This window comes from Biomphalaria glabrata, chromosome 5 (assembly GCF_947242115.1).
Source record: "Biomphalaria glabrata chromosome 5, xgBioGlab47.1, whole genome shotgun sequence".
NCBI classification, from domain to species: domain Eukaryota; kingdom Metazoa; phylum Mollusca; class Gastropoda; family Planorbidae; genus Biomphalaria; species Biomphalaria glabrata.
Genome location: NC_074715.1, coordinates 39,460,234 through 39,485,042, shown reverse-complemented (window position 1 = coordinate 39,485,042; position 24,809 = coordinate 39,460,234). Strand labels below are relative to the sequence as shown.

Genomic DNA, 24,809 nt, shown 5'->3' with positions numbered 1-24,809 from the left:
GCTACACGTGAAGGCCATGAGTTTGACTAGTTGTCAGAGGCTATATGAATCGCATGCCATTAGGAAACATGTTACATGTAGTGGAGTGCTCATATCCATAACCACTTCCGGCAATGACAACCTTGAGGAACCATATATATATATATATATATATATATATATATATATATATATATATATATAATGTACACAATATCACAGCAAGAGACATACACAGAGCTCTGCTGATTAAATGTATTGTGAACACTTTTCTCAATCATTCTGCAGCTGTAAGTAAAGCTACTACAATGACTTTATCAATGCCACCCTTTCATCCGGAAACATGAAAAGGACCAAGATGTCTGTGTGTAGTCGCTGAATGAACTCTTTATGTTCTGTTGTTTTGTCTGAATATAAGGAAAGAGTCATTGTAATCACATTGCATTGATTACTTCATCCATAAAGCAGTCTTAGTCTTAGTCTTAGTGTATCAACAGAAACGGAAATAAGAGTGGTACTATAAAATTGAATAATACATTTTGACATCTCATTACAAAACAAGGAAGAAAGAAGAAAGACGATGTAGAGAAAATATTTGATAAACAAACTTTTTTTTTTGGAACAAAGTCAAAATAGATTGTAAGATGTGGTACTAGCTCAGGTCTGAATATAATGACACTCATTGTAAAGAAGTGAGGTAAAGTTCCCCTTTTCATTGTGGAGCTGAATATAATGACACTCATTGTAAAGAAGTGAGGTAAAGTTCCCCTTTTCATTATGGAGCTGAATATAATGACACTCATTGTAAAGAAGTGAGGTAAAGTTCCCCTTTTCATTATGGAGCTGAATATAATGACACTCATTGTAAAGAAGTGAGGTAAAGTTCCCCTTTTCATTATGGAGCTGAATATAATGACACTCATTGTAAAGAAGTGAGGTAAAGTTCCCCTTTTCATTATGGAGCTGAATATAATGACACTCATTGTAAAGAAGTGAGGTAAAGTTCCCCTTTTCATTGTGGAGCTGAATATAATGACACTCATTGTAAAGAAGTGAGGTAAAGTTCCCCTTTTCATTACGGAGCTGAATATAATGACACTCATTGTAAAGAAGTGAGGTAAAGTTCCCCTTTTCATTACGGAGCTGAATATAATGACACTCATTGTAAAGAAGTGAGGTAAAGTTCCCCTTTTCATTGTGGAGCTTACCAAAAGAATTTTTTTCATAAAAATGTTATGTTGACCTTCATAATATCAACGTAGTTGGAGTTGTAGATGTTATATATACATCCTAACAATACATTGAACCAAAACAATGTTTCATATTTATTACTAGAATATCTTTTAAACACTTTCACATAGTCCTACAGTAGCCTAATGACTACATTTATCCTCATTAGCTTCACGGTACTCTAGGCTCGATGTAAATTTATACATGGAAATGTTAACAATTGTATGCGATAACGAAACATTTTGATTTCCATTTTGTGAAGTGTATTCATTTAGAGAGTTATTAATGCTATTGATACAATTAACCAATAGAGAAACGTGTTTATAGGTCACAATAACTCCTTAACAGCGGGTGAAAAACAAAGTAATACTGTATCAGTGTACCCATTGCAGAATAGCAAATGAAATATAAGAGAATCAATGTCTGTTTGAAGAGTATTTGAGCTAAACTGTTTTATTTTAGCTCTTCAATGAAATGCATAAAATCTCAGAGGATTTTGAGTTGAGAGGGTATTATACATTATAAGGTTAGAAATTAGCTTAGGCTTAAAAGGCTGGTCAAAGAATAAACCTTTCATTGAATAGCTAAATACTTAGTGACGTCGTATGAACGCCAGAAATTATATTCAATAGTGGAATAAAAAAAAAACACAAATGTATAATAATTGTAAAACACTGTATTTCGTTGTTTACAAGTTTGAAAGAGAACACTAACATCCCTTCATTCAGCAAGTCACGTTCGAGCATTTGGAAATGAGAAATATACACAAATAGTTTTGATCCTTGTTTGTTTGAGCAATCTGCTTTGTAATGGAAGAAACGAAATCGGGTTTGTAGTTGTTTCTTTTTTTCTTTTAATAGTATTGAGGTGCTATTTAAATGCATACATCATGTTAGCAAATGTCAGTTATTGTTCCGGATGTTATCGCCTCATAAATATATTCGTGATATTTGAATAGTAACTCTGCCAGTGAAGAGGAAAATAAAGCGATTTAAAAAAATCAACAGTGCTATTTCATTGTAAAGAAATGTAATATTTTTAATAAATTTAAAATCCACAATGGCTTGAAATATGTTTGTAATACTTTGAAATAGTTTATATTGTAACCCTGCGTGAAGCCATTACAAAAGGCAGCGTCAACAGCAGCATCAGCACTGCAAGACTAGTAGTCACTCGAGGCCCTCCATTACCTGCTAAAGACATACAAACATAGAATCAATGAAGGTAATATTTTATATGGTTTATTCAAAGAATTAACACATAAAAAACTCTTAACTAACTATATATTCTATTTCACAGATACTCCATAGTAATTAGCAGTATATATTGTGTTTGTTTTATTCATTTCAAGGGCTATAATCAAGGGGGACAACTGTATGATTTCTTAGAAGAAATTTTACTTCATAATCTCCCTTTTTTCCAGCCCGAAGTATATTTCCAGAAGTGCATTGCGGTGAAGTCTGTTGAGGATTGAAGCCAGTACCCACGGAAAGGATTTTTCCCACTGGCAAAGAATGATGCAGATACTCTTAGCGATTGATTCCAACAGAATGACCTGTTATGAATTTTCTAGTTTTGGCTCTAGAATTACAGTGAGTTATACACTCTTGGACACTGTAACTCCTGCTTTCAAAAAGTGGTGTAGCATACCAACATTTTGGTAATGTCTGAATTTAAAAGTACTGCTCTTACTGTTATTAGTATCCTGTATCTCGTGGGGCTCTAAGTCAACAATAGACGAGGCGCTGATTTTGACGTCAGTCATGTAGTCAGTCTCTCCGTGGCTGTAGAGGGTCACAACGTTGTTGGCTGTTAGAGTGAATTTAAAAAAAAAGATTGTTGAACTGCCAGGTTAAACTAAATAAAAAAAAATAAAGAAGAGAAAAAAATACTTAAAAACAAAAACAAAAGTGTATTTGTATCAATTAGTTTGAATCAGTCATGTCATTAAATTTGTATTAGATCTAGACTAACAATAATACATTTATGCGATAAGTAATATTCTTATTTATTGTTTTTGTTTACAACAATTTTATGCTTTTAGCTTTCTCATTACGCTATGGTCCTACCAACTGTCTCATTACGCTTTGGTCATGTCACCTGTCTCATTACGCTTTGGTCATGTCACCTGTCTCATTACGCTTTGATCTTATCACCTGTCTCATTACGCTATGGTCATATCACCTGTCTCATTACGCTTTAATCTTATCACTTGTCTCATTACGCTATGGTCATATCACCTGTCTCATTACGCTTTGATCTTATCACTTGTCTTATTACGCTATTCATATCACCTGTCTCAATACGCTTTGATCTTATCACTTGTCTCATTACGCTATGATCATATCACCTGTCTCATTACGCTTTGATCTTATCACTTGTCCCATTACGCTATGATCTTATCACCTGTCTCATTACGCTATGATCATATCACTTGTCTCATTACGCTTTGATCTTATCACTTGTCTCATTACGCTATGATCTTATCACTTGTCTCATTACGCTATGATCTTATCACTTGTCTCATTACGCTATGTCCCTGGTTGACAAACTATCTGCTGCTTGCCAGAAGTTCGGCTTAAATATTAGTCAAAGCAAGACTAAGATACTAATTCAGAACACAAATACTGCACCTCAAGTAAACATTAATGGCGGCCAACCACTAGAAATTGTTGATCACTTTTGCTATCTTGGCTCCATCATCTCCAACAATGCTCTACTGGATAAAGACATCAACAACAGGATAGCCAAAGCAATGGGCACCATGTTACGGTGCAGAAAAGAGTGTGGGACAACATATTGCTGACTAACAATACTAAAGCCTTAGTCTACCGGACCTGTGTGATGAGCACTTTGCTATACGAAAGTAAAGCATGGTCAACCGACTCATGGCAGGAAAAAAAGCTCAATGTCTTCTACCTCCGATGCCAAAGGCGGATCTTTAAAATAAGGTGGCAAGATAAATAACCAATGAGGAATTGCTACGAAGAGCAGGGTGCCAGGAAATCCGCTCTGTTATCAGCAACAGACGCCTTGGCTGGCTTGGCCACGTTGGTAGAATGCCAGTAGGTCGACTTCCACAAGACATCCTGTATGGCGATCTAATAGAAGGCAGGAGAGCCGCTAGTCGCCCACTTTTACGGTATACAGATGTATGCAAACGCAACAAGAAGCTCTTCAAAATCGACACTAGTAGCTGGGAAAAAGTAGCACTGGATAGATCCACATGGAGAGGGAGCATAAAGAAAGGTCTCGGATTGCAGATGCCATACACAACAGAAGCAGAAAGAAGGGTGAAAATGCAACGGCGCCTGGTGATTATATATGCCCAACCTGTGACCGCAGCTGTGTATCAAGAATTGGCCTCTTTAGTCACACAAGAAGTTGCAAAGGGAAACTATTCCTTTCTGAGACGTAAAATGCCACTGAAGTAAAGAATTCGAATATAAATTATGTGATTTAAGTACTAAATTTCGCCAGCCCCTGCCCACCTGGTCTAGTGTATGCAGGCCTATTGTTTAATGTATGTATTATGTATGTCTCCCTACAGGCTAAGGATTGCATGGTTAATTCAAACTTACATATAGTGGAATTCCCGTATACAAAAAATAAAACCCATTGTTGGCTTATGTCAAATCGATTAGAGTTGCCAGCCAATGGTCTGCTGATAACACATTTTGTAATGCCTTCATCAAAGCTGGACGTCAGCAGTACAACATTCTAGATGATCAAAACATGAATATTTGCATATAATATAAAATATAACATATATACATATTGAATATAACATGGGACTAGGGCTATAATGGCATCCCAGTAGTATGCACTCTGGAATGTTATTCGATGGTTCTTAGTTCGAATCCTGTCCGCTGCAATAGGTTTGGATAAGGATATAATTTTCTTTAACTCTAATGGAAAGTTCAATGACTAGACTAATACGTTTAGTTTCCTTACTTACATCGTCGTTGTACTGCTCAGGAGTAACTCCCGCCGCCACATTCTTAGCAGCGAATGCTTTAAAATCAGTTCCTTGTCTAGCACACCCAAAGACACTGTCGTTTCCCTACATACAGAAAAAATTAAAGATTAAAAATAGAATGTCAGATCAGGAGCGGACTAACTATTTGGGATCGCGATCAAAGAAACACTTCGTAATATCATTTGCAAAAATGTATCTATATAATTGTCTATGTACCACCGGCATAGGCATCGACGCCGCATTTATGTCTTCGAGGTTGTTATGCCTAATCATTTGTTTTGGTCGGCATTGACGTTTGAAGTCACTCCTATTTGTTTTCGCTCATTTCCTCTCCCCGTCTTTTAGTGTGTCCATTGACAGTGTTACCGAAAACGAAGGATGAGAGAATGTAAGCTAGAAAACATTTGATGGAATGCAGAGTAAAAGAAAGGGTGACAGTTCTTAAACAATACTTTATATGCAATTTCACTCAATATGAGCTTTTTTTTTACCAGTATTTTACTTATTCTTGTCTTTAACATAAAATTAATCACCAACAGCCAAATTTGAAATTCCTTTTCTCTGTAAGCAGTTCACATTCTATGAGTGACTCCAGCCAATTGATCTGTTATTTAAAAAAGTTTTTTAAAATAAAAGTCCAACCCCCCAGTCCTTACCATCTTGTGGTCATCAGAAAATCCCACTGCCATATAGACACCTACAGGGTTTGAATAGATGGTTGACATGGTGAAGGTTGCTGTAGCACCAACAACTTGCCAACTCAATGTAAAGTCACAGTTAGTTGCACCGCATTCGGACAAACAGCCTTTAGTTATTTTACATGCTGTATCTTTGGTCAGAGCTGTGGTCGCAAAACAATAGGATTAATAATAGTAGATTTAAACAATTCCAAGTAAAAATCTAAAAAAAGAGAAATTCCACTTACGCTCCGGTTCTTCATAAGGTTTTAAATCCACAACAGAGGAAACGTTCACTTCTATGGCTGTCATAAAGTCTGTCTCTCCGTGACTGTAAATTGTAATAGTGTCTCCAGCTGTGAAATAAATAGTACATGGCTGTAGACATTGGCCAGAAAGAGTTAGATATCTACAGAATATTTAGATTCTAGTGATAGATAGGGAGACTTGGTATTTTTTTTTATTTGATTAGATCTAGGTAGAGAAAAACTAGACGAAAACTAGACTAGAGTTTGAATTCAACTTCAGCTGTCTCTTTTCGAAGCAATTGTGTGATAGATTCTCTCTTTTAGTCAAACTCACTACATAGACGGTACTTCTAAAGAGCACTTATATTGTACTGACAAAAGTTTTCCAATAACATATATGTCTTTTACTTTTGCTAATTGGGGCTCTTCCAAACGAAACTGTCGAAAAATGTAGTGTCTATGCAGGGACCCGCTATACACATATCAATACTATACATAGAGTCTATATCTGTAATATCTCGCACAACCAAAGATGGCGACAAAAATAAGGTATTATTTTTTTAAAAGCCGAAATTGTGATTTTATCTAGTTTAGAAAAATGTTGATGATAGAGTAGATTTATTGCTAATTCGATTGCTGTCTAAGATCCATTAATACTTTGATTTATTTAATAATTCTTACCGATGGTTGCGTTGGCAGTTACAAAGAGTATAAACATTGGCCTAGCGAGGTCAAATCTCTTGTTTAGTCCAGTGATTGGTCTGGTGACAGTGCATGTGATGACGCCGTTGCTGTTGTTGTAGCTTTGTAAAATGACTTCCTGCAGGTGTGTACAACAGACAAATAAGAGAAGCGAGACTAAAAGTGAACGATGAAAGGCGTTACCTTTAGTTAAACATAGGAGGCGAGGTGGCTGAGTGGTAAAGCGCTTGGGGATCCCGGGTCGAATCCTGGTGAAAAGAGGGATTTTTAATTTCGGCATATTTATGGCGTCTTTGAGTCCATCCAACTGACATTACATGTAGCTGATAATAGTTGGGGAAATTAAACATCATCTGTCCTATAGGTCGCAAGTCTGAAAGGGGAAATTGCTTTCGTAAAGCGTGATACTCGATCTATGTCTTACACTAGTCTTAAAATACTAGTCTGCTAGATTACATGACACTACCTCATTTTCACACAAAAATAACACAATGTCTTCTAGTTCAAAGATAAATCAATTTCTCGCGACTACGCTGATCCAGATATGGCATGCATATTTTGTGCATCTAAATTTAAAAGAGAGTTGTCCGTCAGTGATCTATTTCATTTCTCTTTTCGCAGACTGTTTTCGGTTTTAGATCTATGTGTGTGTGTGTGTGTGTCCCTAGGCAAGGCCAATCGTTATAGAAGGCCAGAACACTATCTTGCAACGTCACAACCTGTGGGCAGTCTAGACCAGTAGCTCATTGCCACGTCACAGGTCTGTATGACTTGCTTCCAGGTCCCATCCTTTATGTCAGTAAGGGGAAAATCACGCCTGAATTTGTTTTAATCCCTTCTGGGGGGGGGGGGGAGAGGGGGAACCTCTCTCACTCCGTCCTTTATCATACAAGATTGGTGTCCTACTCAGACATGCAGTCCAACAATGGCAGATCAATTTTCAACATAGACACATATTTAAACCGTATGTTTCTATTGGTTAGTTCCTATACTCACAGTGTCATTATATTGCTCTGGTGTATCAGCAATTCTATTATATGCCGCGAAAGCCTTGAAACTGTCCCCTTGATTTGCACAGCCTATAACACTGTCATTCCCCTGTGTAGAGTCAAATAGTAATACACTATTCAAAATGTAAAGCATTGTTACTATTATTAACTTAATTAAGATACAATTTCGCCAATGATTCATGGATGCTGTCTAACTTGTGTAGATCATTGTAATGTAAATATATATATAATACTTAAATAGAACAGTTTAGTTTGTGCAATATACAATTTAAAAAAAAATTCCTACCATCTTTTGGTCATATGAAAGTCCAACAGCCATGTACACACCACCTGAGGTGTTAGGATTGGTGTAGGTAGTTGACATGACAAAAGTCACTGTGCCGTTGACAAGCTGCCATGACAATGTAAAAAAACAGTTGTTGCTAAGGTCACACTGACTCAAACATCCTTTAGTTACATTACAGGCTGAGTCTTTCGTCAAAACTTGGAATAAAAAATTCAGCAAGGAATAAATACATTTATTAAACAAAAAAAAAACTTTAAAAAATAATAAAAAACCAAGCGTAGTTTTATCCATAAGTTTGGATCAGTCATGTGATTAAATTTGTACTAGATCTAGACTTTACCAATTGTTTTTGTTTAGCACAATTTCATACTTTTAGCTTTCTCAATGCACTATGTTCCTATCACTTTCTCAATGCACTATGATCATATCTCCAGTTGGGAAAAGGAGGGGGGTGGGGAATGGGAGGTATATTGTCAATGTTACAGTGATCGCGTTTTAAATGAATAAAAAAACCTGTTCACTCGGGGCTCAGTCCTCCTAAAGGGGACTAACGTAACTTATATCACCACATATATTAAGTACGATTTCGTTTCTTGTTCAATACCAAACAAAATAATTCATTACCGATGGTTAATTAAATAATTGGTTATTTTATAAATTGATTCTTTTTTTTTTTTTGGTCAAGTACAAGAAATAATTATGCAAAATTTCAGCTTGATCCGAGGTTGGCTGTTGGAGAATAAGATGTACAAATTTTTTACCAGACAGACAGACAGAGTGAGTTGATATAAGCTTTGTTTAAACATATACACATACGAAATGTCTTTTTTTTTACCACACACACATATACATACATACGTACAAACATACATACATACTTATTTACATACATACATACGTACATGCATGCATACATTGATACATACATTTATGTATCTAAAGACAATAAATGCGCCAGATGAATCACTGGCTTCTGTTGCTTCTTGATTTCGGGCAGAATCAGGTGTGACTAAACAAGACCTTTCTTGAGTGGCAGATTTTGCCATAGTTCCTGCATGTGAATGCACCTGTTTTAGGGCTACCTGATAGGGCAGCTTTCCCACATACTTTCATTGATGCCTATTCCTCAGATCTCGCTTTCAAACATCTCTGTAGGTTGGTCTTTGGCGTCCCTTTGGTGAGACTCCCTCCGCAAGCTAGGCATAGAGGATATCCTTAGGGAAATGTGGATGAATATCTGAAATAACGAAGTCTTCTTGAGTAAGAGATGCATAGATACTGTGTGTATTGGCCAATTTCAAAACATCCTGATTAGACACACGATCCTTCCAAGAGGTGTTTATACATTGTCAAAGCGTAGCTATATATTACATTTGGTAATCTCAAAGTATTTACATCTCATTGGCCATACAACTTTTATTTTCCCTCTTTCCTTTGTGTTCTGAACTGCTCTCCTCTCAGAATGGCCGACTAATTGGCTTTATCCTCTAATTAGCAGTAGCCAAGACGTTGTCGACAAATTTTCCATATTTCCTGATTTGCTTTTGCCTTGGATTTCCCCTTTTCCTAAATAGCGTTCCACATTTTCTCATTTTATTTCTTCTTTTAAATCAGAGAAACCAAAAGTTACAATCTTTTAGTTTTTATTATGTCTTGAAATGAAATAAAGATTCATTTGTATTAAAAATTTAAGACTTACATTTTGCGTGTGTGTTTGTATAGAACTAGATGTGAGTGTTAAATAATGACAAAGCCATGGGTTCTCCTGAGTGATTAAGAGAACCCGTTTCAGACTTAACACCAACAAGGTTATCAACTTATTCTTTTTTTGTGGTTGTATGTTATAGACTTTACATTTGTTGTTGTAGTTGATTGTTCGAACTAAGTAGTAACCCCCACCCTTTCTACCACTTAAGCCTGATAGAAAGCTTGCTATAACAAACGTTTATTCAGATATTATGTTTAGAATGGTAATTAAAATGTTTGTACCTGCAGCAGACATCTGTACCAGAGAGATGCAAGTGAAAATCAAAACAGTAAACATCTTTAAGTATCTTGAACACAGCTTTTAATACGGAACACTGATTAGAAATGACTCTTGTCAACTGATCACTTGAAATGTCATGAAGAGACCTTAGAGGAAAACACATTTACATCTAATATTTTTAACAAGTCAAACATTAAAAATACTTTTATTTTAAATGACAATACGTCTTTGTCAACTTATTGAGCGATTGTTTTTATATAGAAATTAATATATGTTAGATTTAAAAACATTTTACCCCCAACCCCTTTATCATGAGAAAATCCTGGTGAAGCGAATGTATAGATCTGGTACGCCTTTTAATATTCCAAAGATAAGACTTAGAAGACAATGTGCAAAATTTTCCTAAACATGAATTTATTAAACACTTGAATCAATAAAGCCTTACATTCAGAAATTCCCGAGCGCGATAGTCATTTTAACGCGGTAGTCCTTTCAAAACCAATGTAGGATCTAGACCTAGATTTAGTCTCTGGCCAAATTTACATTTATTTATTTTTACTTTGAAAAATATAACGAAATTTACCCATGTGGCTGTCAAGAGCGGGGGTGTGTAAGATGTGAGATTGTGTGTGTGTTTGTTAATTTTATTAGTTGTGATGGTGAACTGCTTTAGCACGGGATTTTCAAGGGGGGATAATAAGGTTTCCTGTGGTCAGTCTAGTTAGTTGGAGAGCTGACCTGGTCTGAGTAGGGTGTTGGTGATTGCTGTCAGTGGTGTTGCCTAGATTAAGGAGATATTTCTGCATTGTGTACTGAATATTTGGGATAATACTATGTTGTGTCATGATACCTTTATGTAAGCTATTATTGCATCTAGTCTAGGCGCTCTGTAGTATTTTAATTGTAGAAATGTAGATACTCTTACTAGTGATGATTATGTATTCCATATTATATGTGTAACACATTGTTTGCTGTAAATAAATATTAGTTCTATACTCCTTTGTTGATTGTACTTTATAATACTTGTACGCTTTTAAAGATCTACAGTTGGGGCATTAAATTACGCCCCTCAAAGAATCATACCCTTAGTACATCGAGCCATTTATCTATACTAAGAACTAACCCTAAGCCCTTTACATTGGGGGGCTGTAAATAACCTAAGTTCTTTACAGTGGCCAACGAACTGATCTAATCGATATACATCAACTGTTAAATTTCCAGGAAAAACGTTAGAGCCATTTTGAGATAAGCGTCCGCCCACACTCCATGAAGGAGTGACTTGAATTATTATTACTATTGTACAAAAAAAAAATCATATCTTCTAATTACTAACAAACGTTTCTCCAAAACAGATTACATCCTGTACGTATCCATATTGTTATAACCTTGCCATGCACACCACGATCTAGGATGGTGCGGAAGGTGCGCACTGTTGGGGACTGGACTGAGAGAGATGTTGACATTGGAGAAGAAGAGAACAACTTCCGCCCAAGTCTAGATCTGATGAAGATGCTGTTCTCAAGGCAGACGTTGTCTTATGTAGATGTGACGTCCTCGTGTAAATAAACATCTATATCTCGTTGAGTTGCCTCCTTAAGTTATTACAATATGTTAATCTAGTCGTGAATGTTATTTAGAGACTTCAACTCTGATAAGCTAATAGTTTTCCTGGCTGATTAAGACAACCTGTTTCATGCTGTAATAGTGTAATCACACTTAGGAAGAAGAGGCACTTGAACGACTTTGTTCTAGGATATGGAATAAGAAATGTGACTTTGTTTATGTAACACAGCTGATAGTGAGAAAAGAAAATTCATGAGCAGGGCACAACTACCACCAAGATCAATGCTGGTCATGCTGAGAGGGGAGGGTTGATGGTGGAAGTAGGAATGGGAGCCACTATTTTCAACACACACACACATACACTCATTGTTAATTAAATGAAATCATTTTTTTTTAAGTAAGTAAAACATAATGCCTTGTTGGGAGCTATTATTAAAAAACAAACAAACAAAAATATTATCTGATCACAGCACTTAAAACAGGAATGATTTCATTTGTTCCATATTAAACCAAAACCAAAGGCACTAGCGTAGATCTACTGGACAGATTTTAAGTGCCAGTTCCTTCCCCTTCTTGGAATGTGGCGTTGTGCATGAGATAAAGGCGGTCTGTTAATGTGATCAACACTTACTGATGAGTATCCAAATGACCATCACAACGAATGCCTGCTTTACTTTGGACAACTACTGAGATAAAAGTCTCGAGGCTGCATGGACACTTGACCATCCCATCGTAAAACTCTCAGGCCTCACCAATACTTGTTCTATTCATGACCACATTTCGTGTTCAAGTTTTTACTCTTAAATTTAATCCGATTAAAACATTAGGTCTAATATGTGAATGATAATACGATAGAATTATTTTAAAATTATTTCCAGAGTGTCATGTGATCTAAATGCTACCAAAGTTAGATGGATTCAGATCAAATGTGTTTTAAATTGTAAGTTTCTTTCCCCCACCCCTCCAGTTCCGTGTCAAGTCCCAGACGTTAGTGCAGTGCCATGCACCGTTAAATCGTTACAGATAGACTGCGGACTTTTATATTTGTACCAGGTAAGGTTGTCCCTGATATATGACAGACCCAAAGCTATTGAATCATGTCACGTTTTTCAGACGAGGCCGACACGATTCATTTTTACAAGATCTCTCTGTTAGAATTTTGAAAACTTTGTTACGAGAAAAGTTTATTTTTAGAAAATAAGGTTTAAAATTTAAAAACAGGAATAAAATATTTTTGAAAGACTTTTTACATACCACATTTATAAAAAATTTAAGAGTAATGGCTTTACTAAGTTATTTTTTTTCTTTAAACACTAAATCTACTCTCTTTAAAAAACTGTATAAGACATACGTTCTTCACTTGGCAAGAAATATCAAACTCTCTTATACTTTTCATTCGTGAGCTTCTGGTTTACCAACAAGCCCCTCTTCTCTTACTTTCTCTTGTGCGAATTCTTTTGAGCAGAGAGAAATGTGTGATATTTTAAAGCAGAGAGAAATGTGTGATATTTTAAAGCAGAGAGAAATGTGTGATATTTTAAAGCAGAGAGAAATGTGTGACATTTTAAAGCAGAGAGAAATGTGTGATATTTTAAAGCAGAGAGAAATGTGTGATATTTTAAAGCAGAGAGAAATGTGTGACATTTTAAAGCAGAGAGAAATGTGTGATATTTAAAAGCAGAATGAAATGTGTGATATTTAAAAGCAAAGAGAAATGTGTGATATTTTAAAGCAGAGAGAAATGTGTGATATTTTAAAGCAGTGAGAAATGTGTGATATTTTAAAGCAGAGAGAAATGTGTGATATTTTAAAGCAGAGAGAAATGTGTGATATTTTAAAGCAGAGAGAAATGTGTGACATTTTAAAGCAGAGAGAAATGTGTGATATTTAAAAGCTGAGAGAAATGTGTGATATTTAAAAGCAAAGAGAAATGTGTGATATTTAAAAGCAAAGAGAAATGTGTGATATTTTAAAGCAGAATGAAATGTGTGATATTTTCTTTTAATAAAATACCGAAGTACATATAAATTACATCAACCTATTATATTTTTTAGATTAACTCAGGCCTACTTCCCAATAATTCCAATTTATCTTGATAGAGAAGAGCATAATCTCATGTATTTAGTAAATATATTATTAAAAAAAAGAATTTAAAAAAGACAACAGCAAAGCTTATCTAACGGAAGGAAACAATAAGTACTTCTATTTATCTGGAAATTACAGGGTTTAGTTGCCTTCATGCTATATAAAACAAATTAATTAATTAGTACTAAAGGATGAAATATTTGGTCAATTTCGGATTGATTCGTGTATTGTCATTGACTATAAATAATTCTGCAAAGTTTCAACTTGATCCGAGAATGGGAAATAGTGCTGCTGGAGATGTTGAAACTAAAGTTTGTTACACAGTTATCTCCTCTTTGTTTACTATTTGATCTTTAAGTTCAGGCTACATCTCCAGACAAAAAGAAGTGAAATAAAAAATATGCTTCAAAATGTATTGGAGATACTCATGCAAGGATTCAACTGGCAAACCCATAGGCTACATAGCAAGATTTGTGTGTGCGTAGCTGGTGTATTACGGAAGTATTGTAATTTAAGTTTTTTCATAAACTATATATATACTAGCCTGGCATTACCCGTGGCCTGCGGGTCTAAGTTTGTGTTTACTAATCTAGTGGATTGGATTTAGATGTATGTTAAACTAAGCTAATGATCCTTTCAAGTTTTTTCTCTTTCGCTACGAAAATAAAATTAGTTTTGCGAAAATGGGTTTACCCGAAGTCGATACATTCTTATCTATTAAAAACCGAAAAGAGCGATAGCTTTGTTAAGAATGGGATTATAAAGTGAACAATTAAACGAAATAATTTTTAGTACGCGATTCATGAATGAATATAGATCTAGGCCTATCTCAACTCGCTCGGCTTCGCAGCTTTCGTAAACGAATGTAGCTTTAGAAAACCAAATTTGAATGTTTATTTGATCAAAATATGAAATGAATGGACTATAATTAGTATGTTCATGTGTTAAAGTATAAAACTATCTGTGCGAAGATCTTAGAGTTGAATTAGAGTTTTAGATCTAGGGATGGAATTATAAAGTAAACAATTAAACGAATTAATTTTTAGTAAGCGATTCATTACGGTATTGTCTAATGAAAGAATGTTAGTCAGGAAAACTGTAGTCACAGATATAAGGATCTAATTTATGTAAAAAATGCAATTGAAACACAAAATTGAAGGTTAATTTTATTATATAATGAAATCAATTGATCTTCTTTTGTATTTTCTTGTGTCAAAGTAAAAAACTATCTGCGCAAAGTGTATTTCTTAAAATTAGATCTAGGTCTAAATCCTTTCGATCTTTTGTCATGTCAACATTGTAGACATGGCCTAGATCCATAAAATACTATATCTCTAATAGAGTCGGACAACTTTATTTTTTTTTTAGGGTCTTAAGTTTGTTTTAGGGCTACAATACATACACTACGGTCTACGTTGGTACCCAAGAAACATTCCTGCCAAGTTTTATCAAGATTGGTCTAGCGGTTTTGATGTCTATAAGTCACATACATACACCTCACAATCACATTCTACTTTATAGTATAGATATATATATATAACTTTTATACTTTTTAGCATTGTAAAATGAAATTTCTAAACTTTTCGAGTTTGGTACAAACTATGATATTATTTAGTTGACAATAGTGCTCTTTTAATATGGCGTTCATGGCATTTTTAAAAATAATTTATTTCTAATTATTTTAAACTTTCCTCATTTCATTTTGCTTACGCTTTTCTTTACGTTCCATTATATCACAACAACATTTCTTCATATTGATTTGTATTCTTTTTCTCTTTAACTGAATTCTCTTGCTTGCAGAACCAAAAAGTGACTTTACAAAATCAAAGTGTAAACAAAGAACAAACCAGCAAAATAAAAAAAAAAAACATTAAAAAAAAATAAGGAAACAACTGCACAATTTATTTCACTTGTATTCTATGTAAAACAAAATTAATTAATTACCATTAAGAAATTAAATTATTGATCATTTTTTTAAAATGTTTGCGTTATCATTGGCAATGAATAAGTGTTCATAGTTTCAACTTTATCCGAAAATGGGAAGTTTAGAAATAAAGTGTAAGCAAATCTACCCAGACAGAGTTGATATTAGCTTTGTAATTATCAGACTCTATGTTTCACTTTTGATGTCAACATTCCCAACAGTTGATGTATTACGTACACAGGAGGCACCAAAACAGCTTTCTATTTATGCATGAACCTCCATTTTAGTTTATTTTGTTTTAAATCTGTAAGTCAGACTTTGCGTTTATTGTAGTAGATAGTGTATGTATTATAATATTTTTAATTAAAAAAAAATATACAGCAGAGAATTTAAACTTTCATTAAAGTCCATATGAAAGATCAATTTTTGAACATAATTTTAAATTCATCCTTGGCTCAGACATAGTCATTCTTATTAGTACATTATAGATAAAAGTTCTTGAGGAAACAGACATTGCCTAACACAATTGTAGGACTAGACTTTAAAAATCAAAAATATCAAAATGAGTTATCGTTGATAAGTTTTAAAAAAAAACAATCAGCCAAGTTTAAAAAAAAAGGTATAAAATATATAATATACATAATATAATATTGGCTAAATTATTTGCTTAATAAAAAAAATATGTATATCTTACTTTGGATGAATGCTGAAATATCAAAAATTGCTCAGTTTGTCTAGAGATCCACACTAGCACTGAATATTTCGCTTATTTGTGACCGTGCAGTAGAGGCTTAGATTTAAGATTTAAACCCTAATGTCACAAAGGACCCCATTTTTAATCTATGCTTCAATGGAGGACTTCTCTTTTTTTCACGCACCACTGACCATAACCTAGGCCCACAACTTGTTTATTATTTTTTTTTTGGCAATATATATTTTTTTAAAGTTTTAAAGCAGTATCCGGGGCTGGGGGTTACAAGGTGGGGGAGGAGAAGAATGCAGCCTTTTTTTTTCTACCTCACCACGCTTCTGAAACTTATTACAGAAGTTCGTACTTGATATCACACAATGAGGAAAACGTGACTTCAAACTAGATGTACTACTTGTAAATGGTGGAACACTGTGAATTGGTAGCTCTAGAAGTGGTTAGAATGTCTGGATGTATGTTTATAATAGTACCTGTGTATTTTGGTTGACATTTAAAAAAAATTAATGTGTATGTAGATGTGAATATACATTTGTGAATGTAATAAATATGTTAAATTTGTGTATACATGCTTTTATGTCTGTTGTGATGTTGCTTGTTCAGGCTGTCTTGAGGTCAACTCTAGATGAGTTGAATTGCAATTAATTACTCTGCAAGCCTTTGAGTTTTATTGTTCGGGTGTATTCAGTGTAGTTGATCAACAATACAGAATAAACAAGACATCGATTAAACAAGTAAAGAGATGTAGTCAACGCTGATGAACAATTTATCCTATGTTTATTCTAAGAAAAGGCCACAGTAAAAGTCTCTGTGAACTAAACACGTCGTTACCCTAGAGGATTCTATCACTAACTGATTTTACGGTCTCTAACCCAAATATCCCAAACGTCACTAGTCCCGTTCAATTTGCGTCTTCTATGGTGCGTCGCTAAATAACTAATCTATAAATAAGGTGTCTAACAGAGTCGCCACTGTGATGTTGCTTGTTCAGGCTGTCTTGAGGTCAACTCTAGATGACTTGAATTTCAATTAATTACTCTGCAAGCGTTTGAGTTTTATTGTTCGGGTGTATTCAGTGTAGTTGATCAACAATACAGAATAAACAAGACATCGTTTTAACAGGTAAAGAGATGTAGTCAACGCTGATGAACAATTTATCGCTAAATAACTAATCTATAAATAAGGTGTCTAACACTGTGTATGTCTAAAGTATATAATGCGTGTCAATTATTTGTGTCAGGAATTCAAGAGAGAGTAATTTTAGCTTTTAGCAATGTCGGAATTCAGAGATACCCAGGTTATTTACCCTTGAATCACGTTCAGTCTATAATTGTATGTATGATCCAAATTGTCAGTTGATGTCAATTCAGTCCTCGGGTTATTACCTTTGTCTGTTCTGTTATGACATGATTAGTAATTAGTTATTTGTTTCGGGAATAAGGGGAAAGTTTTAATTAGCGACAAGTGACGTGACAGATCTTTAAAAAAGAAGAACCCTCTAAGTGACGCTAAAAGAAGACGCTTCTTGTAGAGCAGTAGACTTGAGTACAATAGATATACAGATTTACGGACATAGCTGACATAGGACGATTCCCTTCTTGAGTATAAATATCTTTATAGAACAACATATCAGCGTCGACTACATATTTGATTGTTTCAGCCTTTCGCCGGTGTTATTGAAGTAGTTGAGTTCAGCGTTACTTACAGTCAGATCTTACACTAGACATATTGTCAAGAATCAACACCGCGCGGAAGCCTTAACAGTTCCTACGAATTTCGGTTATTTCGAAACATACGTACGTACTGTACATTAATACTGTAAGTGTCTGTAAGCACTTATCTTATATAACACAGACGTTACTTCTAAACAGAAGATGATTACTTCCTACGCGTCATGCATTTAGTCATGCATATTAACCAATGACCTAAATTCTGCCAAGTCACTGGTTTTCCTGGTTAGCTCAGGCAACCCATTCCATGCTCTAATAGCACTAGGGAAGAAGAAGAAGCATTTGTACAAATTTGTTCTAGCATATGGAACGAGGAATGTGCCTTTATCTTTGTGTCTTTCTGAACCAATTTTTATAATATTTTGTCCCCCTGTTGGCCGATTGGGTGGCGTGTGTGTGTGTGTGTGGGGGGGGGGGATACATCTACTGCCCTTCCCACCTAAACCCTTTGAGTTTGGGGGGCGGGGCTGTCCTACTTTCAGGGAGAGTTCATAGTTTTTGAACAAAATTAGTTGAATCATGGCCGATTTGGTGGGTTGGTGGGGAAGGGCGATTGTATCTAATGCCCTCCCCACTCTAGCCCTCTGAGTGGGGGGGGGCGGTCCTACTTTTATTGAGAAATCATAATTTGTGAAAAGGTTTAGTGGAATATCTGTATAATATAAGCTACATGTTGATATTTAAACCCGTTTGTATGCCATGTCGCACCACACTCTAATCTAAAAGTGTATTATTAGTAAAATATAGCAAGTGTTGTACCAGTTGGGAGGGGAGGAGGAGGGGGGGCTATACATGCAATCGCCCTCCGCAAACCAGACAAACCAAAACTTTTTCCTTTTTGTATTTTACAATTTAAAAAATTAACAAAAATCTGTCACTAATATAATGTATGCATGCTATAAATCAAATTGTTATATTGAATCGCTCCATCCCCTATTTTGGTAATACCAAATGCAATCATTAGCACAGGAGTAATCGTTTTCACTCTGCTGCCCCCTCCCATTTCTAGACGAAAACATGACGTTTTAAAATATAATGGTCAAATATATAATTGCACATGAATTTATCATAATTATTTTAAGAAAGACTTTGTTTTTGAAAAATTTAAAATTCATACGAATATTTTCAGTAGAAGAGTAACGATTGAGATGAGTTCTGAACCCAAATATTCTTTTCCTAGTCGCCTTTTCCCAACCTTTACTCAATCTGTTTTTCTAATTAAATAAATCTGGGACTATAACTCACAATTTATGTTTGAATCCTAAAAATGCTACAAATTTCGAGTAGAATCTAAATGGTCCACTTCATTTCTCCTCCCACTTCCGATTTTGTTTTTGTTTAAAGCTTTGAATTATAGTTCTGTAACAATACAAAGTTACAAACATGCCTATTGAACAAAATGTATCTCATACAGATGAGCTTTTTTTTAATTTTTTTTTTCGAATAATATTTTTTTTCGGCGACGATCCTGAAAGCCTTAATCTAAATCTTTGGGGTATTTTATCTTTTCAAGGAACAAATCGGTTGTATTTGCAATGTAGTAAGGGTCTAGAAATTCATATTGGAATATTTTTCAAGTAAAACATTATTCAAAAGATCCTTTTTTAATAGGATTAATAATGAGCTGTATGCGCTTTTATGTATAGAATTAGGTTTTACTTGGCGTTAGGTTCTGGATCCGTTATTAGCGCACACCAACTAGTTCCCGTACAGGAACTAGGTCCCGTACACCAACTAGTTCCTGCACAAGAAAATGAAGTAAATGTGCGTTTACTACATTTACGATGCAAGGCTGTATTTATTATATGGGAGATGTGTCGTAAACACTAAACAAGACTTTATTTAGTATATGAAAGATGTGTCGTAATTATGAAACATAATATCTCAGGACTGACGTCACAGCCGGCCTGATGTCGGTGTCACCGACCCTAGCGACGCCACTGTAATTTTTCCCAGTTGCCTTTTCCCAATCTTTACTCAATTTGATTTTTTTTATTGTTTACATACTTTGGAGCTATAGCTCACAATTTAATTATAAAATACACAATTTATTTATTTAATCTAATTTGTTCTAATTAAGTTCTTCTCCCTATTCCGATATTTTTTTTCAGAGCTTTTAATTATAGTTCTAGATCTATAACAAAAGGAAGTTACAAAACAAACGTAATTAATCTTTTATAAAAAAAAACAACTTCTTTTCAAATATTTGTATTTTCAGTTGCGACCCCAAAGCCTTAATCTAAATCAATTTATCAATCTGTGGGGCATCATTTCTTTTTCGAGGACGAAATCCGTTGTATCTGCAATGTAGTTATCGCCTTTAATTCATATTAGAATACTTTTAAAGTAAAAATAATGATCAAGGTTTCTTAAAAATGAGGCATTTTGTGCGCATCTTCAGTGAAGTCCAGTAGGGCGTCGGCGCCGTAGGCGCCATTATCCCTTTGGTGGTTAGAAAGGCTTTTATCCAACTACCAGGCCTGTGCGCATTATCCCTTTGGTGGTTAGAAAGGCTTTTATCCAACTACCAGGCCTGTGTGCATTATCCCTTTGGTGGTGAGAAAGGCTTTTATCCAACTACCAGGCCTGTGTGCATTATCCCTTTGGTGGTTAGAAAGGCTTTTATCCAACTACCAGGCCTGTGTGCATTATCCCTTTGGTGGTTAGAAAGGCTTTTATCCAACTACCAGGCCTGTGTGCATTATCCCTTTGGTGGTTAGAAAGGCTTTTATCCAACTACCAGGCCTGTGTGCATTATCCCTTTGGTGGTTAGAAAGGCTTTTATCCAACTACCAGGCCTGTGTGCATTATCCCTTTGGTGGTTAGAAAGGCTTTTATCCAACTACCAGGCCTGTGTGCATTATCCCTTTGGTGGTGAGAAAGGCTTTTATCCAACTACCAGGCCTGTGTGCATTATCCCTTTGGTGGTGAGAAAGGCTTTTATCCAACTACCAGGCCTGTGTGCATTATCCCTTTGGTGGTGAGAAAGGCTTTTATCCAACTACCAGGCCTGTGTGCATTATCCCTTTGGTGGTGAGAAAGGCTTTTATCCAACTACCAGGCCTGTGTGCATTATCCCTTTGGTGGTTAGAAAGGCTTTTATCCAACTACCAGGCCTGTGTGCATTATCCCTTTGGTGGTTAGAAAGGCTTTTATCCAACTACCAGGCCTGTGTGCATTATCCCTTTGGTGGTGAGAAAGGCTTTTATCCAACTACCAGGCCTGTGTGCATTATCCCTTTGGTGGTGAGAAAGGCTTTTATCCAACTACCAGGCCTGTGTGCATTATCCCTTTGGTGGTGAGAAAGGCTTTTATCCAACTACCAGGCCTGTGTGCATTATCCCTTTGGTGGTGAGAAAGGCTTTTATCCTACTACCAGGCCTGTGTGCATTATCCCTTTGGTGGTGAGAAAGGCTTTTATCCAACTACCAGGCCTGTGTGCATTATCCCTTTGGTGGTGAGAAAGGCTTTTATCCTACTACCAGGCCTGTGTGCATTATCCATTTGGTGGTTAGAAAGGCTTTTATCCAACTCCCAGGCCTGTGTGCATTATCCATTTGGTGGTTAGAAAGGCTTTTATCCAACTCCCAGGCCTGTGTGCATTATCCCTTTGGTGGTTAGAAAGGCTTTTATCCAACTACCAGGCCTGTGTGCATTATCCATTTGGTGGTTAGAAAGGCTTGTATCCAACTCCCAGGCCTGTGTGCATTATCCATTTGGTGGTTAGAAAGGCTTGTATCCAACTACCAGGCCTGTGTGCATTATCCATTTGGTGGTGAGAAAGGCTTGTATCCAACTCCCAGGCCTGTGTGCATTATCCATTTGGTGGTTAGAAAGGCTTGTATCCAACTACCAGGCCTGTGTGCATTATCCCTTTGGTGGTTAGAAAGGCTTTTATCCAACTACCAGGGGCCTGTGTGCATTATCCCTTTGGTGGTTAGAAAGGCTTTTATCCAACTCCCAGGCCTGTGTGCATTATCCATTTGGTGGTTAGAAAGGCTTTTATCCAACTCCCAGGCCTGTGTGCATTATCCATTTGGTGGTTAGAAAGGCTTTTATCCAACTCCCAGGCCTGTGTGCATTATCCATTTGGTGGTTAGAAAGGCTTTTATCCAACTCCCAGGCCTGTGTGCATTATCCCTTTGGTGGTTAGAAAGGCTTTTATCCAACTACCAGGCCTGTGTGCATTATCCATTTGGTGGTTAGAAAGGCTTGTATCCAACTCCCAGGCCTGTGTGCATTATCCATTTGGTGGTTAGAAAGGCTTGTATCCAACTACCAGGCCTGTGTGCATTATCCATTTGGTGGTGAGAAAGGCTTGTATCCAACTACCAGGCCTGTGTGCATTATCCATTTGGTGGTGAGAAAGGCTTGTATCCAACTCCCAGGCCTGTGTGCATTATCCATTTGGTGGTTAGAAAGGCTTTTATCCTACTACCAGGCCTGTGTGCATTATCCATTTGGTGGTTAGAAAGGCTTGTATCCAACTACCAGGCCTGTGTGCATTATCCATTTGGTGGTTAGAAAGGCTTGTATCCAACTACCAGGCCTGTGTGCATTATCCATTTGGTGGTTAGAAAGGCTTGTATCCAACTACCAGGCCTGTGTGCATTATCCCTTTGGTGGTGAGAAAGGCTTTTATCCAACTACCAGGCCTGTGTGCATTATCCATTTGGTGGTTAGAAAGGCTTGTATCCAACTACCAGGCCTGTGTGCATTATCCATTTGGTGGTTAGAAAGGCTTGTATCCAACTACCAGGCCTGTGTGCATTATCCATTTGGTGGTTAGAAAGGCTTCTATCCAACTCCCAGGCCTGTGTGCATTATCCATTTGGTGGTTAGAAAGGCTTGTATCCAACTACCAGGCCTGTGTGCATTATCCATTTGGTGGTTAGAAAGGCTTGTATCCAACTACCAGGCCTGTGTGCATTATCCATTTGGTGGTTAGAAAGGCTTGTATCCAACTACCAGGCCTGTGTGCATTATCCATTTGGTGGTTAGAAAGGCTTGTATCCAACTACCAGGCCTGTGTGCATTATCCATTTGGTGGTTAGAAAGGCTTGTATCCAACTACCAGGCCTGTGTGCATTATCCATTTGGTGGTTAGAAAGGCTTGTATCCAACTACCAGGCCTGTGTGCATTATCCATTTGGTGGTTAGAAAGGCTTCTATCCAACTACCAGGGGCCTGTGTGCATTATCCATTTGGTGGTTAGAAAGGCTTCTATCCAACTACCAGGGGCCTGTGTGCATTATCCATTTGGTGGTTAGAAAGGCTTTTATCCAACTACCAGGCCTGTGTGCATTATCCCTTTGGTGGTTAGAAAGGCTTCTATCCAACTACCAGGCCTGTGTGCATTATCCATTTGGTGGTTAGAAAGGCTTCTATCCAACTACCAGGCCTGTGTGCATTATCCCTTTGGTGGTGAGAAAGGCTTTTATCCAACTACCAGGCCTGTGTGCATTATCCCTTTGGTGGTTAGAAAGGCTTTTATCCAACTACCAGGCCTGTGTGCATTATCCATTTGGTGGTTAGAAAGGCTTTTATCCAACTACCAGGGGCCTGTGTGCATTATCCCTTTGGTGGTTAGAAAGGCTTTTATCCAACTACCAGGCCTGTGTGCATTATCCCTTTGGTGGTTAGAAAGGCTTTTATCCAACTACCAGGCCTGTGTGCATTATCCATTTGGTGGTTAGAAAGGCTTGTATCCAACTACCAGGCCTGTGTGCATTATCCATTTGGTGGTTAGAAAGGCTTGTATCCAACTACCAGGCCTGTGTGCATTATCCATTTGGTGGTTAGAAAGGCTTGTATCCAACTACCAGGCCTGTGTGCATTATCCATTTGGTGGTTAGAAAGGCTTCTATCCAACTACCAGGGGCCTGTGTGCATTATCCATTTGGTGGTTAGAAAGGCTTCTATCCAACTACCAGGGGCCTGTGTGCATTATCCATTTGGTGGTTAGAAAGGCTTTTATCCAACTACCAGGCCTGTGTGCATTATCCCTTTGGTGGTTAGAAAGGCTTCTATCCAACTACCAGGCCTGTGTGCATTATCCATTTGGTGGTTAGAAAGGCTTCTATCCAACTACCAGGCCTGTGTGCATTATCCCTTTGGTGGTGAGAAAGGCTTTTATCCAACTACCAGGCCTGTGTGCATTATCCCTTTGGTGGTTAGAAAGGCTTTTATCCAACTACCAGGCCTGTGTGCATTATCCATTTGGTGGTTAGAAAGGCTTTTATCCAACTACCAGGGGCCTGTGTGCATTATCCCTTTGGTGGTTAGAAAGGCTTTTATCCAACTACCAGGCCTGTGTGCATTATCCCTTTGGTGGTTAGAAAGGCTTTTATCCAACTACCAGGCCTGTGTGCATTATCCATTTGGTGGTTAGAAAGGCTTTTATCCAACTACCAGGCCTGTGTGCATTATCCATTTGGTGGTTAGAAAGGCTTGTATCCAACTACCAGGCCTGTGTGCATTATCCATTTGGTGGTTAGAAAGGCTTGTATCCAACTACCAGGCCTGTGTGCATTATCCCTTTGGTGGTGAGAAAGGCTTTTATCCAACTACCAGGCCTGTGTGCATCTAACTGGTCGACTATTGACAGGGAAAACAACGAAAGCACAATAGTGAGTGGGGGGGGGGGCATGCAGCGGAGGGCTAAATAAATCACAACAAAATGGAAAATCACAAAATGTGTTGA

The 24,809-nt window shown here is 36.7% G+C and overlaps 1 protein-coding gene across 2 annotated transcripts; it reads right to left on the bottom strand.

Moving 5' to 3' along the window:
* Window positions 1-1,867: 1,867 nt before the first annotated feature.
* Window positions 1,868-21,595, bottom strand: LOC106066590 (uncharacterized). 2 transcript variants are annotated; one of them, XM_013225678.2, is made up of 11 exons: window positions 16,365-21,595; window positions 10,101-10,244; window positions 8,112-8,308; window positions 7,812-7,913; window positions 6,795-6,933; window positions 6,114-6,221; window positions 5,845-6,029; window positions 5,168-5,272; window positions 4,791-4,929; window positions 2,902-3,018; window positions 1,868-2,399 (listed from the first exon to the last, which is right to left on the bottom strand). In XM_013225678.2, the coding sequence occupies exons 2-11, from the start codon at window positions 10,153-10,155 to the stop codon at window positions 2,305-2,307; spliced, it is 1,242 nt and encodes a 413-aa protein (XP_013081132.2). In that variant the 5' UTR covers window positions 10,156-10,244; window positions 16,365-21,595; the 3' UTR covers window positions 1,868-2,304. The 2 variants fall into 2 exon arrangements, with proteins under 2 accessions (XP_013081132.2, XP_013081117.2); XM_013225663.2 differs by having other exon boundaries at window positions 1,868-2,402; window positions 16,365-21,593.
* Between the last annotated feature and the right edge of the window lie 3,214 nt (window positions 21,596-24,809).